This window comes from Bombus bifarius, unplaced genomic scaffold (genome assembly GCF_011952205.1).
Source record: "Bombus bifarius isolate JDL3187 unplaced genomic scaffold, Bbif_JDL3187 scf7180000007974, whole genome shotgun sequence".
Lineage (NCBI taxonomy): Eukaryota > Metazoa > Arthropoda > Insecta > Hymenoptera > Apidae > Bombus > Bombus bifarius.
Window position 1 is genome coordinate 1341187 of NW_022884360.1, and position 22462 is coordinate 1363648.

General features: G+C 40.5%; 2 protein-coding genes across 7 annotated transcripts; one reads left to right on the forward strand and one right to left on the reverse strand.

The window, feature by feature from the left end:
- Positions 1-538: 538 nt before the first annotated feature.
- LOC117217184 lies at positions 539-13285 on the reverse strand. Of its 3 annotated transcripts, none has more exons than XR_004489489.1 (5): positions 12557-13285; positions 11849-12216; positions 11210-11669; positions 1817-2057; positions 539-1666 (listed from the first exon to the last, which is right to left on the reverse strand). XR_004489489.1 is itself a non-coding variant. In XM_033464590.1 (4 exons), exons 2-4 carry the CDS (start codon positions 11258-11260, stop codon positions 1647-1649), a joined length of 312 nt encoding a protein of 103 aa, XP_033320481.1. In that variant the 5' UTR covers positions 11261-12216; positions 12557-13285; the 3' UTR covers positions 539-1646. The 3 variants fall into 3 exon arrangements, 1 of the variants encoding a protein (XP_033320481.1); XR_004489488.1 differs by having other exon boundaries at positions 539-1028; positions 1375-1666; positions 11210-12216; XM_033464590.1 differs by having other exon boundaries at positions 11210-12216.
- Positions 13286-14023: 738 nt separating this feature from the next.
- LOC117216886 lies at positions 14024-22073 on the forward strand. Of its 4 annotated transcripts, none has more exons than XR_004489444.1 (4): positions 14024-14323; positions 14596-14650; positions 21044-21181; positions 21394-21699. XR_004489444.1 is itself a non-coding variant. In XM_033464026.1 (4 exons), exons 3-4 carry the CDS (start codon positions 21139-21141, stop codon positions 21990-21992), a joined length of 477 nt encoding a protein of 158 aa, XP_033319917.1. In that variant the 5' UTR covers positions 14024-14323; positions 14596-14650; positions 21044-21138; the 3' UTR covers positions 21993-22073. The 4 variants fall into 4 exon arrangements, 2 of the variants coding, with proteins under 2 accessions (XP_033319917.1, XP_033319918.1); XM_033464026.1 differs by having other exon boundaries at positions 21559-22073; XR_004489445.1 differs by lacking the exons at positions 21044-21181; positions 21394-21699 and adding an exon at positions 15794-16494.
- The last annotated feature ends 389 nt before the right edge of the window (positions 22074-22462 follow it).

Here is a 22462-nt window from a genome sequence, read left to right on the forward strand (position 1 = left end):
TTACAGCTACTAGAAAATGTATATATGTAGTAACTTAGAATAATGTCTATGGGTATTACTGCATCGCTTATGGTGATAGATCTTCTTCGTTCTTCTTTAACAAAACTATTTGCACTCAGCACACACGCGGTTACCAACATATGCACGCTTCAATATAAAGTTCGTGATTTTCTTTTCAGTAACGATACGGCTAGTGTCTTCTTGAAGATGTCGCTGGATGATGAAACGTTGCGGCGTCGACGACCGGGAAAGTTAGCAAGTTGTACAGTGGACTTCGTATATCGCGAATTTCCATTCCCTACTATACAACCTACTACCTCACCCAGGCGTCGTCGCTGATGTGGCTGTCCTCTTCGTAATCGATCCCTTCGTGGATATTAATGTATAATATATCGTATAGTAATATAGTAGTTTATAATATAATAAAGCATAATAATATCGATGTTTATTAAGAAATAATTATGTAACGTACTAATAATCAAGAAATGCCTCAACAAATTGCATATTCTAACTAATCTCAGAACACAGGTTTGACGAAGTTAGCTTTGATCAAAGTAAGTACATTCATGTTTTGTGTTTCAAGACTTACGACGCTTCGATCGTTACATTACTATTCGTAATTAATTGGTCAGTAAACCGGAAGTGACAGAACGGTAGATACTGCTCTTTTCATCCCTACTTTCATTCGTCATACTCGTCCTTTTTCACTTTTTTTCATACAATCGAGAAAATTACTTGGCAAAAAATGCACGCGTTGATAACCGGAAGTGCTGCGGGCTTTCAGGAGGGCAGAGGGGTGTGTGAAGGAGAAGGAGGAGGTTCCGTCGAAAAGCTTAAATGCTGGCCTGACTACATGTACCGGTAGATAGGAGCTTGCGGTATACATATAAAAAAGCCCACAAGTTCGGATCTACGGGTTAGTATCATCAAGTATAGCTGATAACGGCTATCACTGGATCGTTCCGCCATGTGCTCCCAGCTTCCTTTCACTGCTTCCTACTGTCCGTGGAGGAATACTGCAACTGCATCTGGAAATTAACAAAATAGCATTTGATCATAACAAATAAAAGTACTATATTCTTGTTTCTTCGATTTTTCTTTTATAAGCATAGTTTGCCAAGTAGAATAATAAGAACAACACGTTAACGAAATTAAGAGATTCATTTAAGTTGACGAATTAACAGCTGAAATCGCTGCTTCCTTAAGGACTTAATCATGATTTTCGTCAAGTGTAAAGGAATATCAATAATTGTCAAACTCGTTGAACATTAATAAATCTATCGATCGACAAACATATTCTACAGTTGTTATTTAGAGGCATTATTTTTTCTGTGAAATTTGATATAATTCGAGTTTTAGAATCAAACTTCTCACGCGTAGGCCCCCGGTTTACTGCGCCATTGCCGGGTAGAGAGATCAGGAGAGCATAGAAAAAGAGGGCCGGGGCTATCCTACAAGAAACAAGACGAAGAAGAGGACGAAGAAGATGGAGAGAGGAAAGAAGAGCAAGAAGAATATAGGAGAGTAGGTAGAGAGTCCGGGCGTTGTAAAAATCCCCTGCCTGCTGCCTCGTAGACAGTTGAATGGCCTCTGCCATCTCCTCACGCGGCCCTAAGGGATGTTAGGCATCGTTTCCAACTGACTGATTACGTTTTACAACCTGGACCTGAAATATGTGCCGTAGATTAAAAAATATTCCGGACCAGCTGGTTACGTTATACTTAAGAATATAGAGTGCTTGATTACTCAATCGATTTTAAAGATATTATTTAAGTTTAATACCCATGTATACGACAGCGAATAATATTAATTTTACCTTGGATCTCATTTAAAGACAAATTCACCATGGATTTGAATTGTAAATCTCGAAGTTCCAAGTTTCCTTGGGGGAAGGAAACATAGGGAAGTTGAGATTGTTCGTTGTGAACGGATCTTAAGGTTTGGAAGACGGCGAAGGACCTGGATGCAGGAGTAGTCGAGCGGGAATTATGTACGCTACACGAAAAGCTGCACTCCTCTCTTGATTCCTCGGCAATCGGCTCATCCTTGGTCTCCTCCTACCATGTAAAGAAACAAGAAAAGAGAGAACTTTTAGTAACTAATAGTCGATCATCGAGTTTGCTGAAAGCGGCAAGATATTAATGGAAGCATCCCTTCTTAAACTCTACAAGTAATTTCTCCTCAAAATGATCCTGAATCCATAAAACCATCTCCGATGGAATCTACTAAGAATGGATTTCATCCCAATTTAACTGCAATCAATTTTAATTAACATTTACTGCACGTTTGAAACAGAATCCCTAAAGTTTCATCATAAAACTTCTAAGAGAACTAAAGTTAAGCATACGAAGCTCAAAAGCTCGCAAGCAAGTCTGCCAATCATCGTTGGTTGGTACGACTGGAACAACCGTAAAAGTAACAGGAAAGATAAGAGGATCAGAGGCCTCTTCTCGCTCGGTTTTTCTTCCTCGAGAGACAGAGAATAGAAAGCTCCAGGGGCAAAAGACGAGAATGCAAGGAGGGAGGAGGGGGAGGACGAAGGAGGGCGGGGGAGGGGGGAGAAAAGAAAGGAAGTTAAGCGAAGTGAAGAGAAAGGAAAAGAGAAGGGAATACATACGAAGAAGCGAAGTGGAATGGTCCCGGGAACGAGGAGGCGCGGGGACAGAGACGTAATCACAGGGGCGTTGAATTAGGGAAGCATCGAAGGGAGTAGGGGGGGATCAAGGGGTGTGGGAGGGGGAAGAGTCGACGGTGGAGGACCGGGGTCACCGCCATATTATATTTAGCGAGACACAGCCGTGTGAATGAACTGCATATCCCAGGGCCGAACGCACTTTGCTCATAATATTTTTGAAATAATTCTTCCAAATTGACGCCCTTAGTTTTTCGCCCATCCAATTCCTCCCTTATTGTCTTAGAAATTCTCTGCTACGGTGGCTGCCTCGGATGATTTTATGCGTGCTATTCTTCACAATCAAGTATGTACTTAGTGGGCGCAACATTTTGTCATGACACTTTTCTTAAGGTCGTGGATAGTATTTTCAGAAAGTAATTGAAGCATCGCTGGGCTTGTCGTGGAGAGAGGAACCAGGAAACAAAGGAAGATTTGTAGTTTATAAAACGGAACAGCTTCGCAAATTGGCTTTATAAGGAATGGTGTATTCTGGAAAGGAAATATATTTCTGTGAGATGGATGTTATTGGGATAAGTAACGAAATTATGGTATGTAGTGCATTTGAGCATCGGCCCAACAGGATGGAAGTACCTCTTCATGTTCCATTATTTTTCCACTAGTATTCTCTTTGAACTTCAATTGTTAATCGCAGCTTTTATCATATAGATTCCAGTAATATTGACTGGCTCTTTGTTTACGCGCAGACTCAGTTTTCAACATGTGATTCTTTATCTCTGCCGATACATTTGCACGTCGGCTTGCTTCGCGGAATGTAACGCTGCCTGACAATAGAACACGTTACATTCATAGAACCCATCAATATGTACATGTATTTATTCTTGTTTTTTAAAGAAGAAAAATTCGCAAACAGAGGAAACAAATTTCACTCTAAAACCCTAAATATAATTTCTAATTGAAAAGAAAAGTGTCTGTTAAAATATATTATTATAATTTAAAATCATAATTGTTTAAGAATACAGATACATACACGTTCACTGTCCTCCAATTCTCTAACTTATTTAATTCTACAACAACTTGTTGCAAGATTTTCCCAATTTTTTAAGAAACTGAGTCTAGATTTTCTTCGTACAATCATCGTAGAGGCTTCATGCTATATCATTTATGCAATAATTCTCTAAATTTCGAAGATTGCGTTAATTATATATTAACAAATATTTAGACTTCGTAAAGTCTGAGTCATCTGGATTTTAATTTGAACCAGGATATGTTCATGTATGAGTGAAGGAAATCAAAACGACTCATAAGTCGTAAATTACCGACATGAAGTTAATTACACAGGTTGACACGGATTCCTTTCCATTGTCGTCGCTGGTACATCGTCATGGTTAAAAAAACGTGGTTGCGGTGGAGATAGATTTCTCCGCAAACCGCAAGAAATCAGTAAAAAGAAAAAAAAGAGGAGAAGGGGAGTAGAGCGAGAAGTAAAAGAAGAGAAGAAGAAACGTCCCCATAGCAACACGATGCGATCAGGTCTCGCTTGCATGTACAGTCAACCTACATGTGTATTATACAGGCACACACACTTGCGAATAATTATGCTCTGTATATAATCACGAATTTCGATAATTGAGAAAAAATCGTGCGCATTACACGAATTAAATCCGTTAAAAACAATATAAACGTATCCTGTAGAGGAGTGGAAACGACTGACAATGACTTTGAAAGACGAACGTTTTTGTACAAGATTATAGATTGGTCCAGGTGGAAAAGAATTAATATCGTACAAGTTCTCAAAGAACGAAGGAAAGAAAAAGGTGGCGTTTTTGTAAGGACTGTAATATCATGACGAGTGACAGCGATATGTAAGGCACACCTTAATACGTTCACAGAGCAACACATGAGAGATAATGGGAGTGTGGAGTCGGAGAATAAGGTCGCCAAATGGGAAACGATAATCGATTTAACTCGTTGAAAAGCGAATCGACCTTCCACTGCCGGAACAGGTGGAATATCTCCTACGCGCGCCCTCCATCTTGGAACGGAACCAACGTGAACCAACAATCCTACGAAATAAAATTTATTTTCAGTTCTGCCTCGGAAAAGAATTAACTGAAATTAAGAACATAATTTAAATGTCATCTTAGAATCTTAACGAAAGTAAAAACCTATGCTTATCGAACATTCCATTGTTATTTAATCTCTTCCTTTAAAAGCAATATGGCGTCTAAAACTTCTCTTACAACAATATCTATATACAGAGTTCCTTTTTGCTCGAGGATTCTCCTGTTAACTAAGCAAATAAATGTCACAAGATTCTCCCCAAAAGCATGAAAGAAACAAAGAGAAACGAATGGCAAAGGAAGCACAGAAAGACACCAACCAGGCGCATTTGAATATCCTGCGAGCTTGCATCGGCGGAGAACTGGTCAATCCTGTCCTGGGGGAACGAGAGCCGCGAACCGAGGAAAAAGGACCTGCCCGAAGGTGTATTCGCCTTCGGTTGCAGCTCGGCGAGTATCAAGCCGATCTGGACCAGCGGCCGATGCAACTAGACTGCCGTTATAATGCGTTACCTCGGCCTCCTAACTACCATCTGCCTTCCCTATGCTCGAACGTGTTTCCAGTGTCCTCGGCAAGCACTTCACCTTCCTTTGATATTGCATTTGATATTTTGAATGGGAAATTTATAGCTTCTTTCGTTGTTGCTCACTCGTTGGCTCTCGACGAATTGCAGTTACATAGTATCATAGTAAAGTTACAATACGTTAAAGCTAAAATTTCCCAATTTTGTAGTGAGTACTACGTATCCAGAGAATTAGGACAACTTTATCACGATTCGCTTTCTGTAACTCAAAATCACGATCGTGTACATTACGATCTTTTAACATTAGAATTGCATACTGGTGTTCTACGTAGTTCACAGAAGAGCGACGGAAATAGAATAGGAAGTGGAAGATCCGAATTTTCATCAGACTTCGATTTAACGACTTACCATAGGCAGATTGGTCGAAAACTTGCGCAACGAAGATAAAACCAAATGTTCACCACCGACTATGGGCAAGAGAGAGAAGAACTGAATGAACACACAGGGGGGGGGGGGGGAGAGAGGCCCAGCCGAGGGGAGGGGTGAGAGAGTGTTTTAGGAGGGGGTGAGGAAGGGATAGAAAAAAGGGACACCATGGTTCGATTTAGTACTCCCATACGCCTATCCCCGCCCACCATATAGAGCAAACCGACCAATGACCGGCATGCGTTCTACTAGAGACCGGCTAGATCGAACGCACACTGCGTGCATTCTCTCCCGCTCCTCTTTCAACTCACGAATTATGGGCCTGGATGGGTGTTCTGTATAGAATAGGTAGCTTGCCTCCTGGGGAGACACCGACAATCGGATCGACTCGATACGTTACCCTGCCCTTTGAATTTTTCTCGAAATTCCTATGTTTTCTTCTTTACGTACATCGGTTTACTTCTGTCTCTTTCAATCCTTCGAACTTCCTCGGTGTAACATCAAATAAACCTACAACAAGATAATTGTCGTAACTCTAGAATAGAAAAAGGCTGTCGAGTAAAATATTTTCAGAAAGAAGCTTAAAAAATGCGAACGAGCTGAGGTTTTCCTTTCAGCGAAGTCGGTTGAATGACGGCAAACAGATTGGAACAAGGTCGGCCATCCCTGATTCGATAAATTAATATCTCCATTAAATCGTTTGATGCCGGGCACGTTTCTTTGCTCGCGGACTTATTGTTGCAATTATGTAAATGGTCGCGGGGCAATCCTGACTGTGACACACTCCAGAATCCAAATTCGTATCTGCTTACGTAACCCTCGACTGACGCTAGATAAGATTACGCTTTATCGGCGGAGAAATATCGCAACGAACTTGAAAAATAAAACCGCGCAGTCGGCGACCAACGAAAATTCTCTCGCAGCTCCTGCGCTGTTCGATGAACGTCGATATCATTTACAAGCCTGGGCTTATCGGCTGATAATGTGCTATTTATTAGGAAAAGTTGCAGTCATCAATCCAGTAACGGGAAACATCTAATTGCAATAACGCGGTTACAAAATTTGTTATTAGATGATGTGTTGATTCGTCAATTCCTTGTTCAAAAAATATCCACTATCTCTCAAGTCTCTCTATCTATCTCTAACTAGTTCTTCATTTTTAATTTGAGACACGAGCAATTGCAATAATCCTCCGGAAGCTCCTGAAGAAGAGAGGAAAGATGGTTCACCAGGACATAGGTTGCCAATTAATTTCAATTACCTGTGTTCGAGCTCTAAGCTAATTATCAACGGCCTTGAACTGTGTGTCGCGAATCAGTGCCAATTAACGCTCTGTCGCTATCTGCGAATATCTGGCGAATCGCGTTAATTACATCCATTTTGAACACGCGGACAGTCAGCAGGTGTAACGCGACACCGCAAGATTATTGTTCATTGTCAATGTCAGACGCCTTCATAGCTACGTTACAGAACTTCGTCAGCCGATCGCTGTTAGCTCCAGGAATGTTTCTTCGATGCTTGGATCAATCTTCATTTTCGTTTAAGTTAACTGTCCTTTACATAAATGTATATGTCGTGTAATAAATGTCATAATTTCTTATCTTCTATGATTAATTTAAAGATAGACGGCATATAATAAGATTTTTATATATGTATGTATATACATGCCTCTTTTCTGATATTATTTCAGATTCCATGAGGCATAACATCCAAGTATTTCTTTGGTTTTGTAGAAATATAAGATGTTCAAGTGTAAAATATTTTTATCTTTGAGTTTCCCTAAAAATAACAGAGGCACGACAACAGCAAAAATAGCTCCGATAAACAGGAGTATTCGTGAGACGTAGCAGCCCGTTAGTATCATTTTCTGATAACAGAAAATAGCAGAGTCAAATACAAGTGATAGCAGAGTCAAATACAAGTATCACGCGAAGCTAGAACACTGGTCAAAGATGATGTATCATGAGTTATGAATAGGAAATTAGCAAGTGCAATTCGTGAATCACACGACGACTCTCCCTCAAGAAAAAACACGTACAATCGCAGAACCTAAATACGATATCTTAAAGAATCTAAAATATCGTTCGTGTAATTCAATTTTAGTGCGCAATTAAGAGATATTATTAGAAACAGATTGATTAGAACGCTGTGATTAAAATCTAACGAACTAACAACTGATTAAACGGATATGCATCTTATGTTATTGGAGATACATATAATCATATGTAATATAATTTTTTTATGATTAACAAACACGTGTAGCAAGTATCGAGTCTTAATATCAATTACACTGACCTAGCCAATAGCCGGCTAGATAAGAGTAGCCATGCGTGTGTCCGTGACGCGAGTAAATCGTGGCATTGCACGTTGCACCGGTTGCAACGAGGCGTTGCACGCTGCGTGCCGCGCACGGGGAACACGCAAGCAAGGAACAAGGCTTGCGCCAGACAGTCTGTTGCACAACTTAGGTATTGATCTTGGCCGGAACTAGTTTCCGTTTCCGTCTTCCCTTCCTAGCGTTCTCACCGCTTGCTTCGATTGAATTTGGAAAAAGCCGCCAACTTGGCTACATTCTTCTTTTCCACGGTACGATAAGAAACTAAAAAATTATATAAAGAAACTTGAGAATAATTTTAAAATAAGCGAAAATCATCGTGACCGATCAGGGAACTGACTACTTGACCATTATTACTTTCCGTTCCACTTCCACGAACCGAACGTTTTACCAACTACTAAAGTGATATTAATTACATTTAAGTTTCCTCCTTTCTCTTTATTCTACAGTCTCCAAATTAATTGCACACATAGCTGGTGTGTTAAAGTTTGATTAAAAGTACAGCTTCTTCTTTACTCATATAGACGGTTTTCACTTCCGGTTCGCTTTTTCCGTTCGCCACTCGTTTTTCGTTCGCGAACAATCAATCGAGCTGCAACGAGGAGACCGCGGGAGTACATTGCACCGGCGAGGTATTGATCTCGCTCGCGGGTGTCTTTTTCGGTTCTCGTGTCCCCTCGTACGAGCTTCCCATTCGAACTTTCAATTCTCGATCCTTCGCCTACCTTACCGACTGGAGCAAACCTAAAAAAAACATTCGACTTCTCATTCATGGAAAAGGCCTATGGTCTTCGCGGCCCAATTTGGAATCGATTAAACGTACTTTATGAGCCTCTAGTCTCGTAAACAAAAAACATCGCGTGTCCAGAGGAATCGAATATCGGTTCCGGGAAGAAACTAACAGATATGGGTTGCGAACTGCCACGAGATTAGGGAGACGGAAGGGAGGAAAAATTGTAAAAAACCCGTCCAAACCCCAAGCATTTTCCGTCAGCCTCTAATTTTCATCAGCCGTGTCTCTTTTTCACTCGAAACAATCGCTGTCGATAAGTTATCGAAACTAACGACAATGTGCTTCGAGTTCCAAGAGTGTGATAAATCTCCAATTCTCGCGCATTTATCTGTCTTCCAGCGGTCTATCCTTTTTTACCCTTCTCATTTTGCTACATCCAAAGCACGTTGATTCGATCGATCTACACAGCCACGTGATGGTGAAAAAGAACGAAGGAGAAAACAAACGCAGAGGAGGCGAGCATTGAGGCCATTTGCAAACACGTCAACCACACCGCACCACTACGCTAAAATAAATATAGAAAAACTATAAGTATTTCAAAATTACAGGCAACCTACAATTTATATAACTTCCATTTTTTAAGCAATTTATACATATCGCTTTATGGTATATGGACGTGAATTAACATTCACATAAGTATAACATTAATATTGTTTACCGAAAAATAATTCTGCCGCTGTAATCTTGGTTCAACGCGAACCGCTCAGTTGTAGCGCGCCATTTCAATATGGCGTCGGTAGAATACAATTTCAAGTAGAAGAGGTAGAACGTGTGGATAAAATATATGTATGTAGCATAATTTGTTTCCCTCGCGAGCTGAAAAAAGACGACAAATCGTCTGTTTTTAAAACAAAATCATTCAAACGATTCTAAACGCAATAAATTTCCTCAGCTGCATAATATCTGCAACTCAAGTCGCGGTACAATGTCTCTTTTGTTATCTCCTGCGCTATGATTTGCAACACAGTGGCATGACTCGAAGAATGTGTGATGTTTCTAGAAACAAAGCAATGCCAATGCCCCTTGATATGGAAAGCAAGACACAATGGAATATTACGGCTACCTCGCTGACTGTATCCAGTCGTTCTCTTTATCATTGGAAAGAGAAATTGAATTGCGTCCTGTCAATGCTTTCTCGGAACCTTTACCAACGAATAACTTCGCTGTTTCCTGTCGAAATATGCATTAACCTTCCTATTCGTTTGAAGATATTCGAACAATTTGCTTGAGAATTCAATATATTATTTCAACGTTAAAGCTATTAAAGTAAACGAAGAAAATTAATTACGTTTTATATCTGGAGAGAAACTAAATAGCATTCTTTTAGTTTTATTTGAGGTATATATTACCAACATAACCGTAGCAACGATCTTGAGAAGATTATGGATCTCTTTATCTCTAGTAGAAAATTCTTTATCGTAATCACATTTTTCGGCCAAATGTATTATTAAAAGGCGAAAAATTTGATTCCAAGCCGAAACAAAGATGTTGGCGTCCATACATACATACATATACTTCTCTTAGAAACATCTTCGCCGCCTCGGACCTGTCAAAACGTGCGCATGCGCTGCAGGGGGAAATGAAACAACAGGGAATGTCATTGACCCCGAGTGCATGTACATATCTAACAAGAGGTTAAGGTTAATTTTATCACTCTATGGTGAAAAATACTTCCTTCCATCATTAACGTGGAATTCTATGCAGGCATCGAAAATTGAAGAAAGAGCATTGGCGACCCTTTCCTTTCTCGCATAAATAATTGCGATCACATTCGATAATTTAAGTTCATCTTTCGGCAGTTCCATCACATACCAAAGCGAATTCTTTATGGAGCAAAAGGAATCATTTACCTTATGAAATGATCTACAAAACTTTAGTAAAACCCGCTGGAATTCACTGCGGATTAACAATTTTTTAAAAAATGATGACTAAAATAATTTCATGATCGAGAATATAATATACAGATGATCAGAAGCTATACACGGTTATAAGTTTGTCAGATTTGTAGCTTTGTAATAGCGGTAGGAAGGTGCAAGCTAGTATCGATCTTCCCTCTTTGCAAAAGTCTCCAACTTTTTCTTTTAGTAATGTGGAAAACGTTAACTGCATTTTTACGACTGTAAATTTTAACGTGTAAAAGAAATATTAGATGATCGAATGACAAGACAGAAAATTGTGAAGGAAAAATAAATTGCTCGAGCGCTCTATACCACGTGCACCGAAGTCAGGGTTAATATTCATTTGCATCGATCGTTCATTTCCGAAGCCAGAGCTTCCGGTTATCAAACAACGCACAAAATAAAAACCTATACCCATAAGATATTAATGAACATGATTAATTGAAATAATAAAAAGGACTGGTATCCTAAAGCATTAATAAATTATCTAATATATAGATAAATAGATAATATATTGCCTTATTTGCTATTCACTTACCCATGAAATAATAGATTCTGCCTGCAGCACATCTCCTACAATTATCCTCATCGATTACACCAGATATTCCAGAGCTACATAAGGACTCGCCTGAATCTTCACCACGTCGACCATACACTGTGTGGACACACTGCACGCACACACCCGTCACACAGCACAATTAACCGGGGAAAAACCGGCGTCTCCAGATCCAAGGAGAGAGAAGAAAACACTTGCCACTTTACTGGACACCCGCGTCACTCATGGGAAGATACCATGTCACCTTCCAGTCACGGTCACAATCGCGATTCGCGCGACCGGTTTCAGGGAAAATCGTATCCAAGAATATTCTCGAGCTTAAATTCACCATACTTTCAGAATAATCTCAAAAAACTAGAATTCCCCTAGAAAATGATTGAAACTCTCGAAGAACTTTGACAGTTGGTATCCGATAATCGAGTTTCCTCTACCGGAAGTGTCTCTGAAAATACGTAACCATGTTAAATAACCGCGGGAGGGGACTGAAATTCACTCGTCGAAACACCGTCCTTTTTTCAGGAGATTAATACAAAAGCGACTCGAAATAGCACAAAGAAATTCTACGTAGACATATTTAAAAATAAAGAAACGACGGAAAACGTCGGATGAAGGAACACGTACTGGTTGTTCGGGCATACGGCTATACGAGAAACGAGCTTCGTCGGTGACAGCGACAGACTGCGTGCCGTGGGACGCCAGCTGAACCAGCGAACGAACCGAGACATGGACGGTGGAACCCGGACGGGAGGAACGGCGGAACGAACGGAACGGCGGACTATCAAGCTTGCACCTTTGCTCCCCGACAACGATCAACCACGGTCCCGGCTGCACTTCGTGTTCCACACGCGTCGGCCCTCGCATCATCTTTTTCATTGGGAGCTCGAGGAGCGGAGAGGAAAGGATGCCGCTTATTTGATGCACTGAGAATTTCACTGGTCCTTGTGTGATGCAACATACTCCAGTGACGAACCTTCCCAGATTTCATATCTCTGCAACAGGAATTATTTATGAAATATGTTAGATAAAGTACCTATAATGATAACATATATAGAAAAATTAGTTTTTTTTTTAGAATTACGTAGTAATAAACACCACAAGTGTGAAAAAGGAGAGTCTCATCCTACTTCCGGAGACGAGGTCGAGGCATCTCGTGCGGAAAAACCGAACGACGGGGTCAGACGGCCGGGTTCAGTGACACGGAGAGAATTTGCTTTTCCGCGGGGGTGGAAAGTGGAGGAACAGAGACGGAGATTGAGAGGGGGTGGCTACTGGGTTGGCTGGACGGAGGGGTAGGAAGGTGGGAGGACTCGACAGGGTAAACGTACTTACACGCTAGCACGAATTCGGCGCGAAGGAGAACGGGAACGAAGCCGAACGTTCGTATAGTTGCAGAGAGCTTCGAGGCTGCTCGGAGACGCACATGGCTGCCTCTTCTCTCTATTTCTCTCCCTTTTTCTTTCTCCGTCTGGTCTTTGCCCTCTCACCCTCTTGCAGTCGGTGGTCTGTCGTGTTCCGTCTCTGTTCCTCTCAGTCAACTCTCCGTTTAGACCGTGCGAAATTCAGTGCCAGTGGCGTAACCAGTGGGGGACCATCGACCCCACTCCACATTACTATAGTTTCACTCTTACCCCTCCTTCGTGCAGTCGGCCAGCGTTGCCACTTGCCAATAGCGTTGCCAGCTCGTTGCAATTGAGTGGGAGACAGCCCCCTCCCCCTTTTATCCCGCCTAAGGTCGACTTAGAAAATCAGCCAGCGTGCAGCGAAAATACCACCTGCGACATCCTTCTGATTCTGTTTAATTTTTACTGATGATTTTACCCTTTATATCTCCCTGTGACGAGCGACATATGTGTTACTCTTTCAAGGAGAATCGGAGAATCGCTTTTGAAAGGTCCAGTATTGAGTGATTGTACAAGACTATAAGTTATCATCTTTGAGCTTTACCAGTAGTAAAAATATTAAATATTGATAAACTAGGATGTGTTACTATGTCAGTCCTTTTCTAAGTACCTCTATTACCTCTATTTCAATCATTTCAATTTCCTATAAGAGAGATAAGTCAAGCATTATATTCTGTTCTATCCTTATACTTAGATTGCATAATGACGAAGAATACTTATACCTTGGGGATTAATTCCCCGCTATTACTAACAAATGTGCAGATTTTGTAACATTCGTAATATGTATTTTACGTTGGACTGATGTAACAGTAAAATGTCACTGGACGATTTTATTTTTCTGTGCACTGAGCGGACCAGTCTCTCCTCTTACGGGGAGCTACCGCTGGATACGTGTGAGCTTGCCGCCTATCCACATAGGCAGAAGCACATGCGTATATATGTATAGTGCGTTCACATGAAAGCTTGAAAAGTGCAATGGACGATATCTCGTGCTGCTGGCTGCATATAGGTATGTAGTGGGGGTGGTGGAGGCCGACATGGCGGCCAGTTTTCTGGAACGTACACGAGCCTGCCTCTACCAATTTTCTTCCTCCGGCCAGTCTGCCTCTCAATCTTTATCTTCTTCCTTCCGTCCGTGCATACCCTTTTGTCTCTCTTTTTTACCCTCGTATTTCTTGAAAAGGGAAAGAAACCGGCTGAGATTGAAAAGAAACATCCATCGGATTACTAGACTTGTTTGTAGTAGCAACAACAGTATGAATAATTGCACGTAAGAGTATTGGTCTCGATCGAATATCTTGTTCCCATAAAATTTACAATATACATACGATACCCTGACTTCTGTTCATTGAGCTTCTTCGATCGAAGATTAGATCGGAACAAAAAATTAATTGACGCAAAGATCATAGACGAAGCATCACAAAGCGGTTCTAAGAGGCTCGGCCCCCAGTATGTTAAATATTTGTCGTCACAGGCTTCATTACTCTCGAAAGATTGATCAAGGGGCCGCGGAGAGGCAGCAGGAGTCAATAAGCAGAGGAGCCAAGTGTCGGTGAAGGTGTGCAGGCTTAAACTTTAATTCATATGAGTGAATATCGCTCAATCGAGCCGAGAAGATTTCGTCCATCACGCTTCGCTGCCACCTTCCACCAGTATTCCAGCCATTCTGTATTTCACGCCTATTTCAAACACCTCGGTAATTATATTCAAGATAAAACATATTGCTCTCAAAAAGCGATTGAAAATTGATCAACAAATTCTACCGAAACTTACAAATTTGTAATCTTCTACCAGGCAATATGGCTGCCACATTTGTGCCATTTTAATCGCAATGCTACCTATGCAACACCTACCACATAGCATCGTATCTGATCATTCATTAACTGTAGAAGCATGAGTTCCCTCTAACGAGAGAACTTAAATAATTCCCAAGATTATAATATTCGTTCTTTCTCTCCCCTCTTCAAGCCGCTTCGACACTGTCACGGATATATAATCGAGGATGAAAGAGCAGAGCGAGTCGGTAAGTATCGGACAAGAACAGACAGCCCTTACAGAAGAGAAAGAGAGAGAGAAATAAAGAGTCGTGGAGAGGGGGAGAGCGAGTGCAGTTCTCGCGATCCAGCGTGCGTTGCACTCCGCACGAAAAAACATCGTCCGGGCGGGTCGAGGAAGGAGGAGGTGGATCTTCGTGCATCTCCGGCCCGCGTCGGAGCTTATATTGATCACGAGAGAGTGCACGATATTCGAGAATACATTATACGCGGACTCTAGCCTAGCCGGACTGCCTATAGTCACGCGGAGTATAGGCAACCAGGCCGCTGCACTCTACCCCCTCCCCCCTAAAACCCTTCCCCTGCTCACCACGACGACTTGATCCCCTCTCCTTTTGATTGTCTACCTGTCCTTGTTCAATGCACTCGCTGGTTCTTCTTGTTCTTCTTGCTTCAACTGAACCTCCAGTCTAGTGATGGACACTCGTTTCTCTCTCTGCATCGAGTTTCTGAACAATTTTTGATGGAAAAAATGATTCCGACCCGTAGCTAAATCTCAAAATTTAATACGGTTTGGAGTTTTTCGATGATCTAGGTCGTGTCTCTTGGAAAACTTTGATTTTGGATCTCTAAAATAGTAGATAATATAACATTAATAATAAAAGGTAGGAACAGAAACTCTTGGGCTTAATTGGTCTAAGATGCTTCGAACCTATCACTGCTACATCTCATGCTCCTTCGTCCCCTTCGACTCTCCCTCTCAAACACATCCATCCATATATACAGGGCTAGACTGCTTGTTCTCTTTCCGTTTCATTTTTCATCTTTTTCTTTCTTTCTGCTTCTCTGCCCGCCTCCCCGCCTTTTGCTTCCTCTTTGTCATATACCCCTATATTTCGTGTGTTTTCTGTCGTTCTTTTTCTCTCCGTCATCTACTCCATTCCCTAGCCGCTATTTTTCTCGATTTCTCTCTCTCTCCCTCTCTCTCTCTCTTTCTCAATCAGTCGCACTCTGCGTGTATCACCCCAATTGGGGCCGATTGCCTGTGCATTTCCTCCTGGAATGTATATGTACGACAAAACTACAAACACGGACTATCGCTCTTTTAGACCCTTCGTTGCTTTAAAATAATTAACAAAGAAATATTCCATAAGTAGATATTTCCTTTACAGGAAATTGTGTTATCAACGTACTGGCTTCATAGAACCTTTAGAACAGAGTTGTGGAGCAAATTCTCCTGAGGTGCGGGTATTAATCCAGAAGGTTCTTCATAGCATCCCCCAGGAGCCTCCCCACCTATCGAGGACACGTCGACGATGCCAATGGAGGGGATCTGGATGGAAAGAAGGGAAAAGGGGCGGCGTGCGGGCAGGGGACTGTTGGCGGGTATGCACGGTAGGGGCAGGAGAGGACCTTGGCCTTTTCGCGGGGCAAAAATAAAACCTGTTGACACCGAAGCCCCGCGGACGTAAAGGAACCTCTCTGTCTCCCTTCTTCGACCAGTTTCCAATATCTCTCTTAAATATTCGCCTGATGATTCTCCTCAAATTGCACGATTTTCGAACTCGTTCATATAGGCTATGGTGCTATTATTTTGTTAGTGGAAGTTCCAAGCTGGTCTAAAAATAAAAGGAGAACAAGGATATGTTAGATTAGACCAAAGTGGAATAAGGCGCATTTGTACTTTTGCGTTTACAAAACGTCATCGTTACTGTCGATGCGTAAAATGAACGCCCCCGCGGCTTTGTACGCTCCCAGGGCCGGTTTCATCGCATGTTGAGTCTCCGCTTCGCACGGGCATTCCTTTCTACTACTGCATTTCGGCCATTCTTTTTGCTGCTTTAACCTTCTAGAACTCTTTTTCCGATACATCAACATCTATTTCCTCCAACAGTATATTTCCTCCAAATTTCGTCATCTAGATTTCAACTATTTTTCATCGCGGACATTTTGCGTAATAGTTTCAAGTTTCTCATAGTTTAGAACTTTATGGTGACTCATGGAATCGAGTATGGCTCGGCTATACCGTCAACTTCTGAGAAAATCCGCATTATTCAAAAGTGATCTTAGTATTATATATAGTAATACCAGTCGAATGCATCTGGTCTCCAGTGTTTCCCCTATAGTACCTACCAGACACGCTGCTCCAACGATTGCTTTCTGCGTGTTCGTGCGTGCACGATGCCGAGCATGCACCTTGCCACGACTAGACGAGCGAGAGACGACGAGAAGCGGCCTCCGGCAACCTCAACCTAGCTACAGACAACCGCTACCGTCTCTGTGTGCACGCTATGCTGCCACGACGCGGAAAAAAGCGATACAGAATGTACCGACTAGGCTACCAGCCGCTACTCCCCATTTTTTTATGAGAAAATTTTGCTTGAAGACCAGTTGTACTTTCCTTCTCTTGCATAATCATTCCTCTTGGATTTATTTAGATCTTTGTTTAGTAGTCATTGTTTAGCAAAAATAGATATAGTTATAAGTTAACTATAGACTTCTACAAATGAAATAAGAATAATTATAAGTTATCGATACTAATTGTTAAGAATTCAGTATTACCTAACCTCCATCTACTATACAAATTGACCGCAAAGTACCTCCGAAACTAAAATAATCTTGCACATGAAAACAAAATATAGCTGGTACAGGAAGCGACACATCAGGATGGAAACGCATCGTATAGGAATGCACCTGCCATCGAACACGGGAAACGAGCTTACGCAGAAAAATGCGATTCTTCTGCAAAGTTGAGCGATTCCCGGGAAGAGAAAAGGTCACGCACACCTGCGTAACCACGGTGCAGGTATGTGCACTGCGCACAGCATCGATAGTAGGTATATACATAGCTTTGTGAGCCTCCACCGATGTAGAATAACTCGATGCTCTTCGGCTAGACAGACCAGAGACAGAAAATGGCGTATTTCTTTCTCGTAACAGTGCATTTTCCATCGGGTAACGCTTTATATATCTACAAATTTAAAAATATAATATACCCGAAATATAAAGAGGATGAAAGGTTGCAGAATTAATAATAATGGAAACGAATTTGTTTAATATAGAAACGTTGCAACGATAAAAGCGGTAGTACAACGTGGCTACCATCGATGGGGAAACGTATAAATAGAGGGCTGGCCTAACAGGCCATATCGGAAAAATTCTCATTTAGCCCCTGGCCAATGAAAGACCAGGTGGGTCCGCATGAAAAACTCCAGAAGGGAAAGGGTCACGCCTGTTAACTTCGGGAGATCTTAGAAGAGTGGCTCAATGGAGGGGGCCTCGAGTGCATCTGCATCCGGGAAATAAAACGTATCATGCTAAACAATTAAACAAAACTGGAATATGAAGCGGTCTGGCTAACTGCCATTTCAGCTGATTGGGTGACTTCTCATTCTAAAGTTTCCGCAACTTCCTACAATAAAAAATATATTGATATTTTGATGCAACTGCAACTTGAACGTCGAAGACACAAAAATAACAAAATAACGTTATGGGAAAGTTCAATAAAATATCCCAAAAACAATAATGAAATACCTAGTCGTGATTGTTGATTCGTTGCTGGTTGCAAGCAGTTTTTCATCTGTAAAAGTAGTCGAGATAAAAAGAATATCCAAGACAAAAAGCAAGTAGAAAGGAGTACGGAAGAGAGGAAGAAAAGGGAGAGAGAGAGAACCTTGGCCCACAGGCCTACTGCAGCGCTGCAGCTTGCTTGCAATGTACCTCCACTGCTCTGCCATTCATGTGGGAAACACCCTAGTATCCGTTCGTCGTGGGGCTGGGCCAACAACCGCCGGAAAAATTTCTCTTTCGATGCACTGCAACGGCCCCGCCCCGTATGCTGGAGTATAGGGAAGAAAAGTTTAGAATAGACGATGCAGGCTGAACATTGCAATGTCCGCCAATTTACTCGAGATGGAGATTCTATGAACCATTGAAAATCACCTTATATAGTGTCTCACGAAAGTATTCGAATACTTACCAAAGAATTTATTTTATGATTTTATGAATATATTATGTGCATTATACGAAATTATTTGAAATTTCGTTGGCACTGTAACGAGATACGACTATCAGGATTATTGTAGTAATATTTGAAATCAATTCGAAAATGTATGAAAGAGTTAGAAGATTTTTGTTGCAAACATATATTTAGTGAAAAAGTTAGTATAAAGTATGAATAGTAACCTTAAAAACGAGTTAGTAAAAGAGTTAGTCTTAAAGATGATAAAGATTTCATTATACATATATTGTGCCTTATTAATATGTGAATACTCGACTGTTCATCCAATAAACATCTTGTAATATCTGTATACATTTTCAGATCTATTGCACATTTTATCAGTGCTATCGCAAAAATCGTGTCTCGTTATGAAATGATGCCAATGAAATTTCAAAATATTTTGTGCAATGTGTATGCACATACTTAAAAAGCTTTTGGAAGTGTAAGAATACTTTCGTGAACCACTGTATACCAGTTTCAGGTACAATTCGTTTCAAAAAATAATAAAATTAAACGTATTATTTGAAGAATTAAGCAGAGTGGCTTTTTAACATTATTTACAATAAGTCATGAAATACGAGATTATGTAGTTAAAGAAACTTATTACAGTGCATGCAATAAAATTTTAATAGATTGGAAAAAACGGCCGCAAGGTGGATGGCCAGCGCTACTATCGTTAGTGATTATATCAACACATTCATGGCCAAATACAAAATCGAGGTTCTGCAGAGAATTCGAAAAATTTGATTTCGAACATCGTACTGTTATTAATTAAAATAACTACAAAAAATTCTTATTTTTTCAAAATCACTAACTAAACTGCATGGATTTATTTTAATTATGGAAAATCGTACTCACATGTCAGTGGTCGTTAATGTTTAAAGTAATTTTTATAACGTTTTTGACTAATTTCCTTTAATCTTTAATATAAATTGCTTATTAATATATTATAACCTCTTTTATTGTTGTTAACAATAGAATTGACCATATGACCCCGACCTTCTATGGTTTACGATCTCATTAGCCTAACCTAGGACTCTTCTTGCTTCTTTAACCTCGCACGATCGAATAGCCCGATAGCATTATGTACGCTTGAACTTGCTCGACGTCGCTTCCCGCGTTTCAATCGGCTCGAGGATTGCAAATGACGATAAGAAGATCGATAAAGATGATCGATTTTTAGTTATCTCGTCAATATCTTAATCGATATATGTATCGATCAATCTCGGAATTCAAAAATTCCTGTGCACTGTTAATATCACGCTTCGATATTTTAAACAACTGCGATTCTCGAAGAATACTGCCAAGAACGCAATTAGCATTCAAACAAGAAAATTAACGTTAAAAGTCCGTATTTCGTCCTACGATTGAATCATTATGTACACTAACGTGCATAAGTATTTAAACGCTTTCAAATAATCGCAAATATATACATAAAATATTCTTCAAATAAAGCTCTTTAATCTTATCTCGGATAACCATTTACATTTAGTAAATATTGATAAAAACAATAGTTGATATTAATTAATATAAACAGAAAAGTAAGGAATCCTAAAGTAAAAGCTAAGTTAAATGTCCTTAAATGAGAATAAGCGTCGCAGTAAGTCGTAGAATAAGCGAAGTATGTGCTTGCAACCACATCCGACAAGTTTATATAAAAAAAATATTCTAGCTGCAATTTGGTGAAACATTTGACTTTAGGTATAACAAAAAACAAAGAATTAACAGTAGAGAAATAGTCTTCTATCATAATGTTAAAGATATAATACAAATATTAATGTTTTTATTGGATTGTATCAAGCGTCCAAATTTTTATGAATAGTAGTGTACATTCTAACAAATGATTTTGTCCAAAGTAGGCAAGTGTCCAGTATCAAATCAAATTAAGTATCGATTTTTGATAATCCGAATCATTAACTGTGATTATACTCCTTAGAGTCGATTCGTCAGATTCGCATACTGAACTTGATCCCGTTCCATTTGATCGGCAATTGCGAACGCGTGCCAGAATCAACCGGCAGCACGAAAAACAGCGGAAATGCGAATTCTGTTCTTTACCTCGGTAGTCCAGTGAGAACAGGAACGTCGCCGCATCCCATGGACCCGTGCGTAGACATCTCTAACCGTAGAAAATCCAACGACATAGGAAACAACGGAGAAAAGAACGTGACGATGTATATATCCTATATCTATCGAACACCGTTCGTTCGTATGTTAGGTCGCCGCTCCCTGAGAGATCACTGCCCTCACGCACACCCGGTGCCTTCTCTCGTTCCTTTGGTTGATCGTCGTCGTGTGTCTCTCTGCCCCAACGACGGGAGCCAGGGGCGTGCCACGAAACTGGCGTGCCCATCGCGAACGATATACACATGAATTGTTCTAATTTTTGTAGCAATTTCATTAACACACTTCGTAATTTCAGATCCATTATTAAGTTACTGCGAGTACTGCCTCAACAAAAAGAAAAACGTAAAGAATCATGGGAAGCTTGAAGGAGAACAGAATCTTGAGGTAGTGATGGAACCGATTCGTCGATCATTGCAAAATATTAGAAACAGGAGTATGTATTTCAAATGTATTTCTGTATAACAACACTTTCACACAAGACTCAAGCAAGAACTTTAGATTAGAAGAATGCAGTATGAGGCAGATAATTCTGTTAACCAAGTTCATTTCTAGACATGTTGGTTGATATTAATAAATACTATACTACTATAACAACACTTTCACAAATATGTAAGTTCAGATAGTTAACAGTTCCTTTATTTACAGAATACCGTAGCCGTTGCTTGCGAATACGTTATTCCCATCACTACCGGTCGCAAATTTCCCTCCCTCGAGTCTGAATTTCGAGACTATCGAGCTGTCTTGAAGTTCCGATGAATAACTCTCATTTGACGTAGTGACCACTCACGAACTAGCAAAATCTTTTTGCAGAAACTCGCATGGATCAAGGAGCATGCAGTCCAGAAAATATTTTCGCGGTGGATTATCCTTTGACGGAGTGCACTGGCTGTTCACATACTCGAACCGTGTGTCTCGTTCGCGAATTCGCGGCACACAGACGGCTGGCAGCCAATTGCAAAAACCCCTTCTTTTCGCGGCGGAAAGAACAAGGGATCCAGAAACCCTACCCCCCGGGGCACGTGTACGTGTGTGCGGGCTGCACGTTGAGCGCACACCACCGTACGCAATGTATACGTGCAGGAAAGGGAAGGCCGACGTACACGAGCCGGCAACGAGACGATGATTTCCATTATTTCGCCGGCACGCGTGGCAAGACTTGTTTAACGAGCGCAACGTCGCCATCTGTATCGCGGATCTCGCATCATGATAATCACGAATTAACCGACAAACAACTCTACTTCTGATGGATAGCGCTTGCGCAATTATCGATTGGAAAATAGCAAATTCGTATAGTTTTTATACTAATAAAAGAGATTAGAATATCAACTTCGGTAATACTTATAATAAATTTTCTATAATTTAATAATAAAGAATTTTAAGTTATTTAAAAATATTATTTATTTGTGATAGAAATCCATTGTAGTTTTAGAATACTGACTTCTACTGAGTAATTTTTAAATTGGCCAATGAGGATAGAAAGGACTTTTTGATTTGGGTGATCGATCATATGCATCAATTTTCTCGTAATAACTTTCTTTTACGCTGTAATGGAAACCGGATTAGTCAAAGTTGGTAAGAATTTTTATGTACACTAATAAATTTGTTGTTTCTTTTTTTTTTTTGAAGAATTTATTTAATGAAGCAATATTATTCAAAACCGATTCGTAACTTTCAAAAGTCAATAGTCCTCACCAAATACGATGTCACAGTTTTT